The 20,623-nt window shown below is 45.3% G+C and overlaps 1 protein-coding gene across 3 annotated transcripts in view; it reads right to left on the bottom strand.

Annotated features, from left to right (window-relative positions):
- The window catches only part of SBF2 (SET binding factor 2), a 919,918-nt gene that overhangs the window by 493,443 nt on the left and 405,852 nt on the right, over window positions 1–20,623 (bottom strand). For all 3 annotated transcript variants that reach the window (XM_030200990.1, XM_030200991.1, XM_030200992.1), the window contains exon 4: window positions 11,331–11,453. In XM_030200990.1, the coding sequence (XP_030056850.1) occupies window positions 11,331–11,453 (123 nt within the window). The remainder of the gene's footprint in view (window positions 1–11,330; window positions 11,454–20,623) is intronic.

Below are 20,623 nucleotides of genomic sequence, written 5' to 3'. Positions count from 1 at the left end.
GGTACTCAAGCACGGTCTGTGTAGGGCAAGAGAGAGGATCTATGGCCTTGCTGTCACACCAGATGGCAAACCTCCTCCATTTGAAAGAGTAGCCCCGTGGAATCTTTCTTGGAAGCAAGCAAGACTCGGGAGTCACCCTCCGAAAGACCCAAGGAAGCAAATTCTAGGCTCTCAACATCCAGGTCATGAAAGCCAGAGACTGGAGGTTGGGATGTAGAAGCGATCCCTCGTTCTGGGTGATGAGGGTAGGAAAACACTCCAATCTCCACGGTTCTTCGGAGGACAACTCCAGAAGAGGGAACCAAATCTGACGTGGCCAGAAGGGTGCAATCAGGATCATGGCTCCGTGGTCTTGCTTGAGTTTCAGCAAAGTCTTTCCCACCAGAGGTATGGGAGGATACACATACAGAAGGCCTGTTCCCCAATGTAGGAGAAAGGCATCTGATGCTAGTCTGTCGTGGGCCTGAAGCCTGGAACAGAACTGAGGGACCTTGTGATTGGTTTGTGTGGCAAAAAGATCCACCAAGGGGGTGCCCCACACTCGGAAGATCTTGCAGGCTATGCCCATATTCAGCAACTACTCGTGAGGTTGCATTACCCTGCTCAGCCTGTCGGCCACTGTTGTTTACGCCTGCCAGTTAAGTGGCTTGGAGAAACATGCCGTGCCCAAAGCCACATTTGGACTGCCTCCTGACACAGTGGGAGGGATCCGGTGCCCCCCTGATTGTTGGTGTAGTACATCGCAACCTGATTGTCCATTTGAACTAAGATAATTTGATTGGACAGCCGATCTCTGAAGGCCTTTCGAGCATTCCAGATTTCTCAAAGCTCAAGGAGGTTGATCTGAAAGTCCTGTTTTCTGGGGGGACCAGGCTCCCTGAGTGTGAAGCCCATTTACATGAGCTCCCCAACCCAGGAGGGATGCATCCATTGTCAGCATTTTCTGTGGCTAAGGAATTTGGAATGGTCGTCCCATGGTCAAATTGGATCGAATGACGAGAAATCCGAAAGTCGGTGGACAGTTGGATGACATAATCTAGACTTCCCGCAGCTTGATACCACTGGAAAGCTAGGCTCCACTGAGCATATCTCATATGGAGACGTGCCATGGGAGTAACATGAACTGTGGAGGCCATGTACCCCAAGAGTCTCAACATCTGTCGAGCTGTGACTTGCTGAGACGCTCAAATCCTGGACACTAGGGACTGAAGATTGTAAGCTCTTTGAGCAGGGACTGTCTTTCTTCTATGTTTGTGCAGCGCTGCGTACGCCTTGTAGCGCTATAGAAATGCTAAATAGTAGTAGTAGTAGTAGTAACATTGTCTGCTCGTGTGTTGGGGAGATAAGCCTGAATCGTTCTTCTGTTCAGCAGTGCTCCAATGAATTCCAAGTCTTGAACAGGAGTGAGATGGGACTTGGGGTAATTTATCACAAACCCTAGTAATTCCAGCACCTGAATAATTATCCACATGGACTCCCGAGCACCATCCTCAGAGGTGCTCTTCACCAGCCAATTGCCGAGATAAGGGAACACAAGCACTCCCAGTCTGCGTAGAGACACTGACACTACAGCTAGGCATTTTTTGAATACCCTGGGAGCTAACACTAGGCCAAATGGTAGTACACAGTACTGAAAGTGTTGCGATCCCAGTCAAAATTAAAAATACTTCCTGTGAGCTGGAAGTACTGACATGTGTGTATAAGCATCCTTTAAGTCCAGAAAGCATAGCCAATTGTTTTCCTGAATCATGGGAAGAAGGGTGCCCAAGGAAGTCATCCTGAACTTTTCTCGGACTAAGAATTTGATCAGGACCCTTAGGTCCTTTTGAACAAGGAAGTACCTGTAATAGAATCCCAGCCCTTCTTCCCCTGGTGGAATGGGTTCAACCACATGGGCCTTTAGAAGGGTGGAGAGTTCCTCTGCAAGTACCTGCGTGTGCTGAGACCTGTACGAATGAGCTCTTGGTGGACAATTTGGAGGCTTGGATTCCAGATTTAGGGTGCATCCTAACCGGACTATTTGGAGAACCCACCAGTCGGAGGTTATGAGAGGCCACCTTTGGTGAAAAAACATAACCTCCCCCCAACCAGCAAGTCGTCCGGCACGGACACTTGTATTGCGGCTATGCTTTCTTGGAGCCAGTCCAAAGCCCATCCCGTGCTTTTGCTGGGGAGCAGCAGGGGCCTTGGGCACACGCAGTTGACTGGAAGAAGCGTGCTGGGCTGAGCCTGGTAGGCTGGCGAGATACGGGAGTGTACCTACGCCTAGAATAGGAATAGGGAGCACTCCGTGAACCACCAAAATACCTCCTAGTTGAGGCGGTAGCAGAAGATGCTCGGCGGGAGAGAGAAGCCATAGCATCTATGTGCTTCTTGATCTGGTCAGCCAGATCTTCCACCTTCTCTCCAAAAAGATTATCCCTCTGGCAAGGAACATCCGCTATCCTCTGCTGGACCGAATGATCCTGGTCAGAGACACGCAGCCATGAGAGTCTACGCATCGAAATACCTTGAGCAGAGATCCTGGATGCTACATCAAAGGTGTTGTATGCATCCTTGGCCAGGAATTCACGCCTTCTGCTGCCTCACCACCTGGCAAAAAAGTTCTGCCTGCTCTGGAGGGAGGGCATCAACCAGACTAGACAGCTGTCGTACTGAGTTCCACAAGTGGATGTTCGTGAAGAGCTGGTATGACTGGATACGGGAAGCGAGCATAGCGGCCTGATACATCTTGCTTCCAAAAGAGTCCAAGGTCCTAGCTCCTCTGTCTGGGGGCACCAAAGTAGTTCCTAGAACTCTTGGTTCTTTTGAGGGTGGAGTCCACCACCATGGAGTTATGGGGTAACTGAGACCTCATCAAACCAGGCTCACCGTGGATCCAATACTGGGAATCTGTCTTCTTAGGTATCATGGGACCAGACAGAGGGAATGACCAGTTTTGCATAAGGACTTTCCTGAGTACCTTATGCAAAGGGGCTGTTACTGCCTTTTTAGGTGGAGAGGTGTAGTCCAGGACTTCGAGCATCTCAACCCTGAGCTCATCCTCCACATCTACGGGGAATGGAATTGACTGAGTCATTTGCCGTACAAAAGAGAAGAAGGAGAAGCTCTCTGGAGGAGACAGTCTCCTTTCAGGTGGAGGGGAAGGTTCAGAGGGAATCCCAAAGGACTCATCGGAGGAGAAGTACCTGGGATCTTCCTCTGACTTCCACAAACACTCTCCTTCAGTGTCAGCAAACACTTCCCTCAGTGACCTCCGAGACAGTACCTTCCTTGACGCATTAGTCCCATTGCTCAATGGCGATGTCAAGAGGCCGACACCCGCATGGACTGCGGCAAAGCTTCCTCCACCGACGTCGATGGGGAGTCGACCTGGGTGGCAGCCGATACCGAAGCCACAAGCAGCACCGGTCTGGAGGGTCTAGAGGAAAGAAAATTAGCAGGTAAGATCTAATTTCACCTTCACATAGCAAAAATGTTTGCTAGAGCCTTCTTCACGGTGCTATGCGTCGGACTGCGCATGCGCCGAGTGTCTTCCCGCCCGCAGTGCTCCTCAGTTCTTTTTCTCCTGCGCGAGGAACAACAGTCAGTTTCTGTGGCTCCTCTCTGCCTGGGAAAAGAGCATTTGAGTGTTTTTTTGATCGTTTTTTTTTTTTTTAGCTTTATCGTATCGAAGAGGACTCCCAGATACTCCAGAGACTACGGCGGATTGAGATGACTCTTGCTGAGATTCACTACCCAACCAAGGGACTCCAAAAAATGTACCACTCGAGCCATAGCCACTTCACTCTCCTCCTTTGACTTGGCCTAAATCAGCCAATCGTCTACATAAGTGTGCACCAAAATGCCCTGCCTTCGTAATGCCGCCGTTACCATGACCTTGGAAAAGGTGCAGGGAGCTATTGCAAGACCGAAAGGCAGCGCACAAAACTGAAAATGCTTCCCTAAAACAGCAAAGCGAAGAAAACGCATATGCAACGCACGAATGGGAATGTGCAGATAAGCTTCTTTCAAATCCAGCGAAGTGAGGAACTCCCCACTCTGAACTGTGACAATGACCGATCGCAATGTCTCCATGCAAATGGAGGGAACCTTTAGCGCTGAATTGACCCTTTTGAGATCTAAAATAGGCCGAAAGGAACCCTCCTTTTTTGGCACCACAAAATAGATCGAAGAACAACCTGTGCCTTGTTGACCAGGGGGAACGGGAACCACTGCTCCCAGATTGAGCAAACGAAGCAAAGTGTCCCGCACTGCCGCTTTCTTAACCCGAGAATGACAAGGGGACTCCAGAAAAAACTTGGGAAGCGAGCTTTCGAACTCCAGCGTGTACCCGTCTCAAACCACCTCGAGAACCCACCGGTCTGATGTGATATGGGCCCAACTCTGGTAAAACTGACTCAGCCAAACACCTACACGTACCAGAAGCTGGACCCGCACACCTTCATTGGGGATTGTGTCCCGAACTCGACCTCCCGAGAAGTCACGCCCTCCACGACGGCCTCCTCGAAAGGACTGGGTGTGCTGGAAAAAATTACCTTTAGAAACCCCACTAGACTTACCCGGTCAATACCGTTGGGCTTCCCTAAACCGAATGTGCAAGGACGCTCCTCTGGGCCCCGCTTTGGGACAAAATTCCGGAAGACTGTAAGGCCCAAATCTTGAAGAATCTTCAGACTGCCCAAAACACGGCAGCCAGACTCATTTTTGATAAATCATGATTTGAGAGTGCAACACCCCCTTCGTGAACGACTTCACTGGCTCCCTATTAGAGAACGAATAAACTTCAAGGCCCACACTTTGATTCACAGGATCATCCATGGAGACTCCCTCAGCTACATGACCAACTTGATCGACCTACCCACCAGAAACACTTCAGAATCCTCTCGAAATTACCTTGACCTGCACTATCCCAACTGCAAAGGTTTCAAATACAAATCTTCGTTTGATTCCAACTTCTCCTTCCAAGGCAGTCAACTCTGGAACGCTCTACCCAGACCCATCCGTTCTATCAAAGACTACCTACCCTTCAGAAAATCTCTGAAAACCAATCTATTCAAGGAAGCTTACCAAAACGCCACGTCCTAACTCTATTATTCCATCTATTCATCACCTGATCCTGCAACAACAGCTATAACTCATATCACACCTCCTCCAATTTTCCCTATACTTACCCCGACCTTTCCTCTAATTATCTCTGTCTAGTCTAAAACTAGCTCTTAAAATTAATATCCTATCTAATAAAACGCACCTCCAACGTTCTGAAACTGGCAGCGTGGACAAAAACCTTGAAGCATTCGTGCTTCTGTATCCAGATCCTTACATGATGACATCTCCCACTTCAGGGTGCGTCACCAACGGCACTGCCCTATCACAGATAGCAGTACAAGCCACCGTCAACAGACTTTAAACAAACAGGTTCGGGACAGTACATTCCGAAGAGGGGAGATTGGGACGGAGGTGGACGCTGTAACCTATAGAGAAGGGCGAGCACGCCCCCCCCTTCCTTTCATAGATCTACGTCCTCTCCGCCGCCGATATGGCGAGCGCACCGCTGCATCACCCCACCCGTCCTTTCAGATCTCTCCGTCCTCTCAGTCTCCTTGGTACGTGCTATCTCCCTTCTCAGCTTCCTTTTCGCTGAGGCATTCGTGCTTCTGTACCCATCACCTGAGATGACGACGTCTCAAACCACACACGCGACAACCCCTCCCCCCCGGGTACAATCCATCGCCCATCCAAAGTCATCACCGGCCAAAGTCCCCCTCACCCACCCTCCTACCCAAAACGCACCCGCATAATTCCCTCTCTTCTCCAACCTCGAAACAGCACCCTCCCCCTCCTCCCCCAGTGATTCCCTCCTGATTCACCGTTAACCCCACCACTCCATAATCTCCCCCCTCCCGTCAAGAATCGCCTATGGACTTGGAGAAAAGGAACCCAGCAAAGGCAGCGTATCAGGCAGCAGATTGCATTTGGATCGTTCTGAGAGAGCTTTCGGTTTACAAAAACAAAGGAAGAAGCTGAAGCTTTGAAAGCAGCAGCTTGGCAGGCGCAACAGATTAAAATAGAAGCTAGGAAAGAAGCTGCTCTGAAGGAAAGAAGTGCAATAGCCAGAATTCAATCCCGCCTTTCAGAAGGCTCATCTTTTACTAACCAATTTCGAGTGTCAGAGAAACGTGGAGATGAGTTAAAAAAAAAAGCACAATTTATACATTGAGGACTCAGGATGATGACGAACGAAAACAACACTTGGAACGGGAACTCCACTCAGCAAACGTAGTTTCTTCAAAGAAATGGATGTGCAATAACTTTTTTTCTTCTATGATTACATTCAACAAAATATCTGCAGGATGGGGTATGGGGAGAAAGTATGGCTCTCAACAGGGAGGCAGAAAAAAAATAGGACATGAAATGTTTAATATTTCCACATGAAGGTAAAGAATTCGGACCACACACACAGACACACACTCTCTCTCTCTCACACACACTGCTAAGGTGTTAAACACACACACTCCATCTCTCACACTCCCACCCTCCGAGTCAGGGCCCACGGATCCCCCTCCGTGCATGTTGACCCATCCCCCTCCCAAATCACCAAGCCCGCCCCTACCCCTCAAGTTGCACACACACACAATGTCTGTCACATATGCACATAAACTTCCTTGAAATGCTTACACCCATGCTGCTACCCTCCCCACCCCTGACTGGCCTCGCCGATCCCCCTCTGTGCACGTCACCCCCCCCCCTCCTTGAAAATTGCCTACCCCGCACCCCTACCTCTCTCTGTCTCACAGACACATTCTCTGACACACACACACTCTGTCGGTATCTCACACACACAGCAAAACTCTCTCTCACACAGCCTCGCTGTCTCTCTCTGACTGTGACACACACACACAATCAATCAATCGACATTCTGTCTTTCTGTATCACACACACACACACTATCACAGTCTATCTCTCTCTCACTCACACACACACACTGTCAAAGTCTATCTCTCTCTCACTCACACACACACACAGTCTCACATTCACTCTCTCTCTGTCACACACATTCACTGACAAACACACACTGTCAAACATACACACTCAAAGGAAAACCTTGCTAGCACCCGTTTCATTTCTTACAGAAATGGGCCTTTTTTACTAGTTATTAATAACTAGTATAAAAGGCCCCTTTCGGTAGGCAATAAAACGGGCGCTAGCAAGGTAACCCCCCCCCCCCCCCGCAGCGTCCTTCCTGTCTCCCCTGCCCCCCCTGCAGCCACCCATCTGGTCTCAGGACCCCCTCCCACCAACCCTCCTCTGCCCCTGCAGCCATGTGCAGTGGCCCTCCTCTCTCCCCTGCTCCCCCTGCAGCCACCCATGTCCAGCGACTCTCCTCTCCCCCTGCCCCCCCTGCAGCCACCCATGTCCAGCAACCCTCCTCTCCCCCTGCAGCTACCCATGTCCAGCGACCCTCCTCTCCCCTGCCCCCCTGCAGCCACCCATGGCCAACGACCCTCCTCTCCTTTCCCCTTGCCCCCCCCTGTAGCCACCCATGTCCAGCGACCCACCTCTCTCCCCTGCCCCCCCTGCAGCCACCCATGTCCAGTGACCCTCCTCTCCCCCTGCCCCCCCCCCTGCAGCATCCCTTCTGTCTCCCTGCAGCCACCCATCTGGTCTCAGGACCCCCTCCCCACCTCCCTCTTCCCTGCCCCCTCCCCGCAGCCACCCATGTCCAGCGACCCTCCCCTCCCCCTGCCCCCCTCCAGCCACCCATGTCCAGTGACCCTCCCCTCCCCCTCGGCTCATCACCCAAACCCCTACCCCCCCAGTGCATCACCCAAGCCCCTACCCCCCCTCGGGCACATCAACCACCCCGCCACCCGCAGCCGCCAATACTAACGCTGTCCGGCCACTGCTGCGTCTCCTGTTGAGCAGCAGCGGCCGGTACAAAAAGAAAAAAGCCAAAAAAAGATTTTTAACCTGAAACGCGGCTCCGTAGACAGCCATCTGGCATTGGCTGTCGTCACTGCAGCCGCTCCTCCTCTCCCCTCTGACGTCGCTGCGCTCCTCTGGGGTCTTCCTGCAGGGGCAATGATGTGGAGGGGAGAGGAGCAGCGGCTGCAGTGATGACAGCCAATGCCAGATGGCTGTCTACGGAGCCGCGTTTCAGGTTTAAAATCTTTTTTTGGCTTTTTTCTTTTTGTACCAGCCGCTGCTGCTCCACAGGAGAAGCAGCAGCGGCTGGACAGCGTTAGTACTGGCGGCTGCGGGTGGCGAGGGAGTTGATGTGCCCGAGAGAGGGGGGTAGGGGCTTGGGTGATGCGCCAGGGGGAGGGGCTTGGGTGATGCGTTGAGGGGGGTAGGAGCTTGGGTACTGCGCCGGGGCGGAGGGGCTTGGGTGTTGCGCCGAGGGGGGGGGGGCACTGAGAGCTGATTGGTAGGCAGGGGGAGGAGTAGGGAAACCCCCTTGCCTTGGAATCAGCTGTCAGTGACATCACTGATGTCAGTGCATTCTAAACTGCCTAGCAGACCACCTCCAAGGGAGCCACGGTGCCAGGCACATTAGAATGTTGGAGGTGAGAATTATTATATAGGATATTACCTATTCACACACCTCCATTATTCTGCATCTCCATTACTCTGCTAAAATTTACCTGTTTTTCTCTATACTTTCCTTGTAATCCTACTACTATGTAAACCGCATTGAACCTGCTAAGAGTGGGAAAGTGCGGGGTACAAATGTAACATCACTACTTACTAGATAATCTTTTTTCTGATTTATTGAATTGATTAATCTATCTGTTTTCTGATTTATTGAATTGATTATATCCATTTTGTTCCACTTGTTCTTTATGTAACTATCTACTCTTGATTGACGATTGTCATGATGTATTATTGTAAGCCACACTGAGTCTGCAAATAGGTGGGAAAATGTGGGAAACAAATGCAACAAATAAATCAAACATATAAATGGCAAGTGACCGACTCACCTGCAAATGCGCAGTAGACTTCCCTCTCTGTCCCGCCCTCGCGTCAAGACGTGATGACGTCAGAGGACGGAACAGAGAGGGAAACAGAGTCGGAGTCACTGTCGGACACTGCCGCTGGAGCCTGGAAACGAACATCATGCGCACCAACCTCCACCCTCCCCACCCCCATATCGGGCCCCCTGCACTGACCTGACAGCGCCTCTCACCTCTCCCCCACCTCCGGCGAGGAGGGTAGCTGGAAATCTCTCCCGTTTTAACGGGCTTAACGGCTAGTAAATAAATAACAAATAAATAAATAAGACGAGGAACTTTAGTGTCACTAAGACCACGTACCAGTTTATCCAAATCCTCACCAAAGACCATGGATCCCTTAAAGGGAAGAGAACACAATTTAGACTTGGAAGCTGAGGGCCCTACATGCTCCAACTATAATAGACATATTATTGGCTGACGCCCGCAACAAATTGTAAAGTGCATCAGACAAAAAGGACGAACCCATCTCTAATTTAGCTAACTCCTGAACCCCAGAAGTCCTGACATCCACTGAATCATCAAGAAGCTTCTTGGCCCAGTGAAAACAAGCTCGAGCTACCAAACCCCCACACACCGAAGCCTAGAGAGCTAGAGCTGACAAATCAAAATTACGCTTGAGAAAAGATTCCAGCTTCCTATCCTGGGGATAATGGAGTGCGGCACCGCCGTCTACAGGAATAGCCGTAGCCTTAGTAACCCTCCTGAGGAAGAGGATAAAGCCTCGTCATTGCCCTAGACACCTTATACGGGGAATCAAGCGAAATCCACTCCTGAGAATTCATATCCCGGAGATCTTTATTCATGGGAAAGGACCGCGCTTTATGCTGAATGCCCTTAACCAAAGGGTCTACCTGTCTAGCCTTAACCTCTGCCTGCTCAAGAGTAAACGTCACCTGATCTATAAGCTCCGCAAGCTCATCTCTATGAAAAATTCAAACCACTAAAGGATCCTCACTAGGAATCAGACAATCCGGCTCCTGAGAACCCTCAAAAACATCGGTCTCCCCAAAATCACTGAGAGGCCCATCAGAACCCATAGGAGAAAAACAATCCCCCTCTTCTGTCCACTCTAAATGGGGTCTTTTAGCAACAATGGGGCTACCCCCCTTCTCCTAAGGGCTCCACCTGGGGGGGGGTCCCGATTTTCAGGCCTGATAAAGTGTCCACACAAAATCCGGAGGGAAGCTGACCCCCCCTGTACCTTCATTTGCCACCTTCTGAGCCAAGAAGGGAGAAACAGGTCCAAAAACAATAGGTTCTGCAGACTGGGCTGAATTCAAAATAGCGGCCGTTCCCTCTGAAATTGAACTCACCGCCGACGCTACTGCCTGTGCGCCCGATGCCACAGGGGCCGCAGACACTGCCAGAACTTCCGCAGTCAACTTGGGGGGAGCCACGGACAGCTGTTTCGGCGCCCCGCAGAGCCGACACTGACCGCCACGTGGCAACGGAGCAGCTTCCGGGCCAGCGTGGATCGCTGACCCGATTATGAGTGTAATACAGTCTGTTTGTCCTCAGAGAATTATTGTTAGCACCAATTCTGCCAATTACTTTACATGCACTATCTGTGATCCAAGCCCAAAATTGCACACCTAACTTTGGGTGACTTACACAGAATTTGTGTTGCAGAGCTCTAGCAGCCACATTTGTTCAGGAGAAAGCTGGTAACTTTGTAGGTTGTGATATTTTTCAATATAGCCAACTAAGTACTCTTAAAATATACTAATATATTTTAAAACCACAATACTGATTCCACAACTGAGATTTAAGTCACTGTTATTGTTTCTGTTTGTTTAAATACTGAAGTCATCCTTGGAGGCTAAAACCTTCTGCTTCTCTACAGTACAGCTGGAAAAAGTCTGATTTGAAATTTGCAGTAATATCTCAGTCTGACCTGCAATTCTTGATATACTTTGAACAAACACAGAGTCATGTGTTGAGTTTTGCTAAAAATAGGCAATGTTTTTTTATAGAAATGTAAACACAGAGAATATGATAGGAGACAAGGAGCGTAAGGTCCATCTCATCTGACCAATGGAAGGATTCTTCATTCAGCTGAAAATGTTCATCTGTTTACCATGTGGGCTGCACGGATTCAGAAAGTTGTTTTCACAAATCAAAGGGCACAACATTAACTCACTGCAGCATTTATGTTGCCAGATCCTAAGTTTTATTTAATAGAATCTAATTCTATATGTACTGATAAAGTCCCAAACCAATACCACATTGCTGTAAATCAAAAATAGTCACTGCTGCTCATTAAAAACAAATTTGTATACTGACACAGATTATACATGACAGATGGGAGTACTTTACCCGGAAAATTTCTGGATAATCTAATCGTGACACCAACACCAGACTTTTAGGGGCAAAAACTTGAGCAGGCTGAATTAAACCAGATTCCTCTTCTTCACCTTCAACATCTTCACGTTTGGTACACTGAAAAATAGATAAATTGATCTAGAAACAAAATGGAAAGCAAGGAAGAATACTTTTCAGAGAGACATATGCAAATGAAGCGAATCACAGAGTGCAACTGCATTTCTGCTACATTTTAGAATTTAGAATCAGCAAACTAAAAAAGTAATTGAATCACATTTTCAATACTATGTCTAAATCCAATTTTGGATGTTTTGGGGAAATGTCCAACTTTTTGTTTCGAAAATGGCCATTTACTAGATGTTTTTGTGATCAGTATGCCTATCTCTTAGGACCATCTTCTGGGAAAAAAAACTTTCAAGGGAAAAAGGCAAAAAACAAAACAACTATTGAGATGTATTGGGGGGGGGGGGCAGCATTCTTAGTAGACTTGCCACACCAACACTCCAGTACAGCAGTGGGACACCCTAGAGGACAATGCAATGCAGTGGACGTCACATAAAAGGTCTTAGGTACAAATCTCACTGTTAATACCTTATATTGTATGGCTTACCCTCCAAAACACATCAAAAACCTACTGTACCCCCATTATAGGTGACACCTGCAGACATAAGGGCTATTGTAGTAGTGTACAATAGGTTTTTGATGGGTTTTGAAGCACTTACACTTTCCGCCATAAGTGCAACAGTTAGAGTGGGATATGGGCCCGAATCATCTTATCTACAGTGAACTGCACTGACCTCTAGCCTACTCCAGGGATCTGCTTGCTGCTCTAATAGGGTTGGCCATAACACCTGAAGCTATCACAGAGGGTGGTATGTAATGTTTCTTTCACATCTTTTTTTTTTTTTTTGGGGGGGGGGGGGGGGGGGAAGTCAGTGACCACTGGGGGAGTAAGGGGGGGCTATGTCTTAATCCCTCCAGTGGTTATCTGGTCATTTAGGGCATCTTTTTGTGACTTATTTATGACTGAAACAGGTCTAGACCAAAACATCTAACTTTTAGCCATGGACATTTTTGCTTTGTTCCATTACGGCAGAAAAACGTCCAAGTTTTGGGATAAACCAAATCCTGCTCCAACACAGACAGCCCTTGTGATTTGCACGCTCTGCAGAGAAAAACATTTCAAATCAGAGTTTTGAAAGTTGCCACTTTATGCTGTTTTGAGATGTTTTTCTCATTTGAAAATGAGTCCTGTGTTATGTTTCTTAAGAATCGAAGACTTTTCCACAGGAATGTAAATATCACAAACAAAATTACATTTCAACAATGTGGGCCATTATTTTAATAGGCTACACTGTTAGCTTCAATTGCTCAGGAATTCTGGAAACTAACTCTGAAAAAAGAATACTTAATATTTTGCAAACTTGTCAATTCTCCAATGCTTCCACTGATCTGCAAATGCTAATTTATTATTAGGATTTATTTACCGCCTTTTTAAAGGAATTCACTCAAGGCGGTGTACAGTAAAAATAGATCAAACATGAGCAATAGGCAATTACAGCAGTAAAAATATTCAAGTAACAATAAAAAGTATGGCATGGTATACTACCCGCAATGACCACACAATACACAATAGAACACTACAATTGGCAATGAAGGGTAAGGCAAAGTTGTAACATATAGATGAGCAAGCAAGCAGGAAGAATTAGAAAGTAATGTGACTGATTTGAAGAAAGTTGCACATGAGGTCAAATATCATCTCAGCTAGGGTAGGAGTGGATAAACATGTCCTGCTGCAGTATGTGCAGCCCGAGTCAATCCTTGTGTGTGTAAGTGAGACTAACAAGTTAGTTACTTCTTCCATTAAAGGCTTGGTTGAAGAGCCAAGCTTTCACCTACTTCCTGAAGTACAGATTGTCTTGTGTAAGCGGAGCCTTTCAGGCAATGCATTCCAGAGTATGGGGGCTACTCCGGAGAAGGCTCGCTTGTGGGTATCACATCGTGTAATGTCTTTTGGAGAGAGTGTAGTTAGTGAAAGTCCTTGGGAGGACCTTAGTGTCCTTGGCAGTGTGTGGAGGATCCTCCTATTCTTCAGATACTCGGGGCCATTTCCTTTCAGGGCCTTGAAGATCAGACATAGAATTTTAAATTTAGCCTTTTATTGTACTGGTAGCCAATTAAGTTTTTGCAAAAATGGTGTGATGTGGTCACGCCACTTACAACCTTCTATGAGTCTTGCTGCTGCATTCTGAATCAACTGGAGCTGGTGCAGGCCCTTTGTAGTCAGACCATTGTATAGTGCATTGCAGTAATCCAGTCTTGATGTTACTGTGGCATGCACAACTGGGATAAGATTTACCTTCTCGATTTAAGGAGAGAGGCAGCGTAGCTGTCACAAATAGTAGAAGCAGCTCTTGAAGGTTGCTTGGATTTGGGGAATTAGAGTAAGTGATGAATCTAACTGCATTCCAAGGTTCCTGACTTGTAATTTGAGGGAGAGTTCATACTTCCCAAAAGGGATTTTGATGTCAGGTATGTATCCACTTGTGTTAGGGACCCAGAGAAGCTCGGTTTTACTTGGGTTCAGGCAAAGTACTTGTCTAACATCAATTCAAGAATGGACTAAACACAACAAAATCAGTTTATTCAAGGCTGTAGGTAAGTCAGGTTCAATGGGCATGAGTAGCTGCACATAAGTAATGCCACACTGGGAAAACACCAAGGGTCCATTGAGCCCAGCATCCTGTCCACGACAGCGGCCAATCCAGGCCAAGGGCACCTGGCAAGCTTCCCATTCTATACATGTTATTCCTGGAATTGTGGATTTATCCCAAGTCCATTTAGTAGTGGTTTATGGACTTGTCCTTTAGGAAACCGTCTAACCCCTTTTTAAACTCTGCTAAGCTAACTGCCTTCACCACGTTCTCCGGCAATGAATTCCAGAGTTTAATTATGCGTTGGGTGAAGAAATATTTTCTCCGATTTGTTTTAAATTTACTACACTATAGTTTCATCGTATGCCCCCTAGTCCTAGTATTTTTGGAAAGCGTGAACGCTTCACATCCACCTGTTCCACTCCACTCATTATTTTATATACCTCTATCATGTCTCCCCTCAACCGTCTCTTCTCCAAGCTGAAAAGCCTAGCCTCCTTAGTCTTTCTTCATAGGTAAGTCGTCCCATCCTCGCTATCATTTTAGTCGCCCTTCGCTGCACCTTTTCCAATTCTACTATATCTTTTTTGAGATGCGGCGACCAGAATTGAACACAATACTCAAGGTGCGGTTGCACCATGGAGCGATACAACAGCATTATAACATCCTCACACTTGTTTTCCATACCTTTCCTAATAATACCCAACATTCTATTCACTTTCCTAGCCGCAGCAGCACACTGAGCAGAAGGTTTCAGTGTATTATCGCCGACAACACCCAGATCCCTTTCTTGCTCCGTAACTCCTAACGTGGAACCTTGCATGACGTAGCTATAATTCGGGTTCTTTTTTCCTACATGCATCACCTTGCACTTGCTCACATTAAACGTCATCTGCCATTTAGTCGCCCAGTCTCCCAGTCTCGTAAGGTCCTCTTGTAGTTTTTCACAATCCTGTCGCGAGTTAACGACTTTGAATAACTTTGTGTCATCAGCAAATTTAATTACCTCGCTAGTTACTCCCATCTCTAAATCATTTATAAATATATTAAAAAGCAGCGGTCCTAGCACAGACCCCTGAGGAACCCCACTAACTACCTTTTTCCATTGTGAATACTGCCCATTTAACCCTACTCTCTGTTTCCTATCCTTCAACCAGTTTTTAATCCACAATAGGACATTTCCTCCTATCCCATGACCCTTCAATTTCCTGTGTAGCCTTTCATGAAGAACCTTGTCAAACGCCTTTTGAAAATCCAGATACACAATATCAACCGGCTCCCCTTTGTCCACATGTTTGTTTACTCCTTCAAAGAATTGAAGTAAATTGGTCAGGCAAGATTTCCCCACACAAAAGCCGGGCTGGCTTGGTCTCCATGTCCTTGGATGTGCTCTGTAATTTTGTTTTTAATAATAGCCTCTACCATTTTCCCCGGCACCGACATCAGACTCGCCAATCTATAATTTTCCGGATCTCCCCTGGAACCTTTTTTGAAAATTGGCGTTACATTGGCCGCCCTCCAATCTTCCGGTACCATGCTCGATTTTAAGGATAAATTGCATATCACTAACAGTAGCTCCGCAAGCCCATTTTTCAGTTCTATCAGTACTCTAGGATGAATACCATCCGGTCCAGGAGATTTGCTACTCTTCAGTTTGCTGAACTGCCCCATTACGTCCTCCAGGTTTACCGTGAAGTCAGTAAGTTTCTCCGACTCGTCCGCTTGAAATACATCATCCACATAGATGTAGAACTGAGTGTCCATTGACCGAATCAGTTCAGCTAGTGGCTTGAGGTAGATATTAAACAGAATAGGTGACAGTATCGATCCTTGTGGTACCCTGCAGGTCAGTATCTATGGTGGTGATGAGTTGCTGCCAAAAATTATGGATTGTTGCCTGTCTAATAAGATAGGATCTGAACCAGGCAAGTACTGTTCCACTGATACCTGTTTCTGTCAGACATGCTAGCAAGATATCATGATCCACAGTGTCAAAAGCTGCTGAGAAATCTAGCAGTACTAACATCGAGGCGAATCCCTTGTCTTGGTTTCTATGAAGATCATCTAGCAGGGATACGAGGACCGTTTCTGTTCCATAACTGGGTCTGAATCCAGATTGACATGGATCTAGCCAGTTACTCTTTTCTAACCACTCATTAAGTTGAACACAGACTATTTGTTCTATGAGTTTCCCTAGAAATGGGATGTTGGATACTGGCCTGTAACTTTCAAATTTGTCCTGGTCAAGGTTGTTTTTCTTCAGCAGAGGGCAAACCACTGCTCTTTTAAATGCTGTTGGTAGTTGCCCATTAGAAAGAGAGGTGTTCACAATTTTTGTGGCGCCTTCTATAAGGCCCATACTTGCCTGCTGCACTATCTTTGATGGGCAGGGATCGAAGGAGCAGGTAGTTGGTCGAAGGTCTCTTAGGATTTTGTCAAGGCTCTCCTCTGTCATTAGGTTAAAAGTCTCTGTTAGGAGGGGGCAAGTTTGTGTACCCCTGGTTGACTGGTTGGGCACTGGGGTGGGATTGCCTGTAAATCCTGGTGGAGACTTTTAATTTTGTTGGCAACGTATGCAGCAAAATCATTGCAGTTCAGTTTAGACTGGGCAGGCTGGTTTTGTTGTGGGGGTTGCAATAGGCTGTTTACTATACTGAAGAGCTGCTTGGTTGAATTGGCAGCCTGTGCAATGCATTGAGAGAAATACTGTTTTTTTGTTGTTGTTAAGGCTTGGCGGTACTTTGCCATGTGCTTCCTGCAGTTTAGCCTGTCTTCACCCAGGTGAGATTTGCACCATCTCCTTTCCAGTTTTCATCCTTCGCGTTTAAGGATCCAAAGTTCTGGAAAAAACCAAGGTGTGTGTTTGTGAGTGGGGCATAAGACCTTTTTTAGTGGTGCTGTTTTTCCTAAGGTCTTGGCTAAGTGTGTATTCCAGATGTCAACTTGTTCTGACATTGTTGTCTTTTCATCTACATGTGGATAGTCCAAGGCCTCTAGGAAATTCTCAGCGGTCAGCTTTCTTTTGTCTCTTATCTCCTTCCAAACTCTGAGAGGTGTCACTTGTTTCAGGTGGTCACTTAGGGAGAATTTAATTAGAAAATGGTCTGACCATGATAGGGGTGTTATTTCAATACTGTTATCCCAGAATTCTGGGATATCCACCCCTTTGTAAAATACCAGGTCTAGTATGTGACCCTTTTCGTGGGTTGGAGAATTGATCACCTGTGTAAATCCTAGTGCTGTCATTGTGTCCAGAAAGGCAGCTGTGGTGGTATCTGTGGTTTTGATGTGTAGATTGAAGTCTCCCACGATCACCAGCCTAGGGTAATTCAGGGTCACGTGAGTAATCAGGTCTAGGAGTTCTTGCACAGATAATGTGTTGTTACGAGGTTCTATGTATAACATGAGAAGCCAGATTGGCTTCTCCTCTTCAAGTTGGATTAAAAGAGATTCTAATCCATGTAGCTGGGGGATGAATATTCTGCATAGTTTCCTTGTCTTGGTTGATGTTGGATGTTGAAACCTGTTCGGCATAGTTCAGCCAGTGGTAAACACCCACTTTCATCCAGCCAGGTTTCACTTATTCCTAGGATGTCAAGATGCTGTTCATTTATGGCATCATGGATGACCGAGGATTTCTTTGCAGCTGATCTGGCATTCACCAGTCCTATAGTTCCCAAGGGTGGGATATATAATGTTGCTTTAAAATTTAAGGGGTAATTTCAGAACTGCACATACGGGTAAAAGTATGCACACAGTAATCTGTATGGAAATTCCTTAGACTCTTAAAGTAATACTATGCACTTACATGTACAACTGATCTTTAGGGCAAACAACTTTCTGGTTAGATTATGAATAGATACTCCAATTTTCAAAAATGTGCATGTAACTGCAATCCCTACCCCAAATGCACCCAGAACATCTCTTCAGACAATGGCTAAACTGGGCAAACAATTTTATAACAGGCCATTTCTGCTTGGAATATACTGCAGTGCCTATGGAAATCCCTAAGACTCCCTATGCACTGGAACATTAACAGCACCATTTTGTTGAACATCACTGGACTTTGTTTACAGTGTGTTCTAGGCTATTAGGAGATTCCATTTGATCAACTTCACTCTCAATCACTATCAAAACCCAATCACCTGAATGGTGATGTAATAAAGCAAACCCTCTTGAGTCATTAGTATCATAACAGATGTTTTTCAAACTTTATCAATAAAATGGTGTATAACAAAATAACAAAATAAGTTTTTTTATTTATAGTTACTTATTCATAGACAAATTTATATACTGCTGTATCTAAATGCATTTATTCGGGACCTTAAATGCTCATGATGTAAACGGTCTTTTAAAAAGGACATCATGGGGTTTCTTTTACATTCTTTTGAACATTGCCCCCATATTTAATAAATATCTCACTATCTCAAGCCACAGCTGAATCACAGCAAATTGTGTTAAATTAAATCACAGCGAAGCAAACAAGAAAGGAGGAACAAACCTCACGTGACCGTGAGCTGACAAATAAAATAGTGAGATGGATCCAAGGAGGATATAAAATAGTCTTTATTGGGAACAGATAAAAGACGGCCCGAAGGCCTGCCTCAGGGGTCTGTTGTATCTACATGGAAATAGACAGTCAATATCATCAGATTATAAAAAATGAGTATCATCAATTTGTGAAAAATGAAAATAAATACTAAAATAAAACAATGAATATACAAATAAAATGAACTGATATCGAAGAGCAATGAAAACACTGACATTCAAATTGATGTATGAAATGAAACAAAGAAGTGACACTGAAAATAATATTGGTGCATAGCAGCAAATACAATAAAACCATAAAAAGATTATAAATCATATAATGTTGAAATTACATAATATTAAACATGGTAAATGATTGAGGAAGTAATGTGTTGAAAACATGGTAAATGATTGAGGAAGTGATGTGTTAAAAAATGAAGAAAACAGAAATACCTCTGATGTTATAGCAGAGGTGCTGAAACAAGAGTATAATCAAGGTCCTGTTATCTACATGGATGGTATCTAGGTAAAACATAGAAATGAATTCATACATTTGCATACAGAAACATATGGAGTGTGTCTAAATATAAATAAAATGGTGGTATACTATCCCTTCTTAAAAGCTGAAAACGTAGTGTTGCCAAAAGGGTATCTAAGTGGAGGATAAAAAAGTTGGTATATGTGGAGTGGAAAAAAACAATGTGACTGGAGAGTCAGTGACTGAATAAAAGTGAGAATAAAATGAAAATGTATGCGCATAAAAAAGGTGTTGGTAAAAGTGGGGGGGGGGGGGGGATGTTGTATGGCAGTAGGATAATGTGTTGTGTGCTTACTTCATACTGTTTGAAAAGTGGCAAATCAGCTGTGATCTTGGATACATCGAGCTCCTGGTGAAAAAATATGGGGAGGTGAATTGAGCAGGATCGCAGTATAGCTTGAATGAACTGAGGCAGGCCATGTCAGGTCATCTTTTATCTGTTCCCAGTAAAGACTATTTTATATCCTCCTTGGATCCGCCTCACTATTTTATTTGTCAAATTAAATCACAGACCATTAAGACACCTTGATTTGACAGAATTTCCAAAGATATGGTAAATAGTTCAAAATGGCCTTCTAAATCCAGAGATCATCTGGCATTCTATCCTACTAAGCTAGCATTTCTATTTCATTGTGTCTAGAGATAAGAATGGATCAACAGGAATTTAAAACCCATTTTACAAATTCATGTACAATTGAAATGATGTATAGTGTTCAGAAAAAGGGTTTCCTAAAATTTCACTGCTGCAGTAAGGTAGGAAAGGAAAACAATTTTAGTTAATTATAGTGTGTAATATATTTTTTTAATTATAAAAGATTTTTGCTGAATTAAAGTCTAAGTATTATGTTTGGGATTTTCTTTAAATAACCCCAAAAAATGTAAAACTTTAAAACTCAATTTGTGAAGGCCATATAATGGATTTTCTACCCTAATGTCTAGATGATATAAAATAGTTAATCTTAAAATACTGTTATCAAGGTCACTGACACTTCACTTTCTATTTAAATATATGTACATACATTATGGCTCTTATTTACTAACACTGCACGTTATCTGCTGCAAAGCCCATTTAAATTCAATGGGTTTTTGTGGCAGATAATAAATGAGAACACTGCTATTGCCAGTAAATACTATTAAATAGGACTATATATAAGAAGGAGATAGAGCAGCTTTTAAACTAGAAATGGGGGGAAGGCCGACAGTCGCTCAAAAGAGCATGGTTCGGGATAAGGTATCTTTCAAAGATATCACCATAACAGGGAAGATAGAGTATCCTGATAGTGAGGTTGCAAAAGAGATTGTAGTAGATCGGGTATCTTTAAATAACAATAAAAATCAGACAAAAGATTGCCAATTAATACTGTCAAGTACTAAGCATGATGTACTTAGGAACAATAAACATAGTTTGAAATGTCTATATGCGAATGCCAGGAGCCTAAGAAATAAGATGGGGGAGTTAGAATATATTGCACTAAATGAAAAATTAGATATAATAGGCATCTCTGAGACCTGGTGGAAGGAGGATAACCAGTGGGACACTGTCATACCGGGGTACAAATTATATCGTA

Source organism: Microcaecilia unicolor, chromosome 4, assembly GCF_901765095.1.
Source record: "Microcaecilia unicolor chromosome 4, aMicUni1.1, whole genome shotgun sequence".
Taxonomy (NCBI): Eukaryota; Metazoa; Chordata; class Amphibia; order Gymnophiona; family Siphonopidae; genus Microcaecilia; species Microcaecilia unicolor.
Note: the sequence above shows the minus strand (reverse complement) of the source record. Positions and strands in the feature narration are given on the sequence as shown.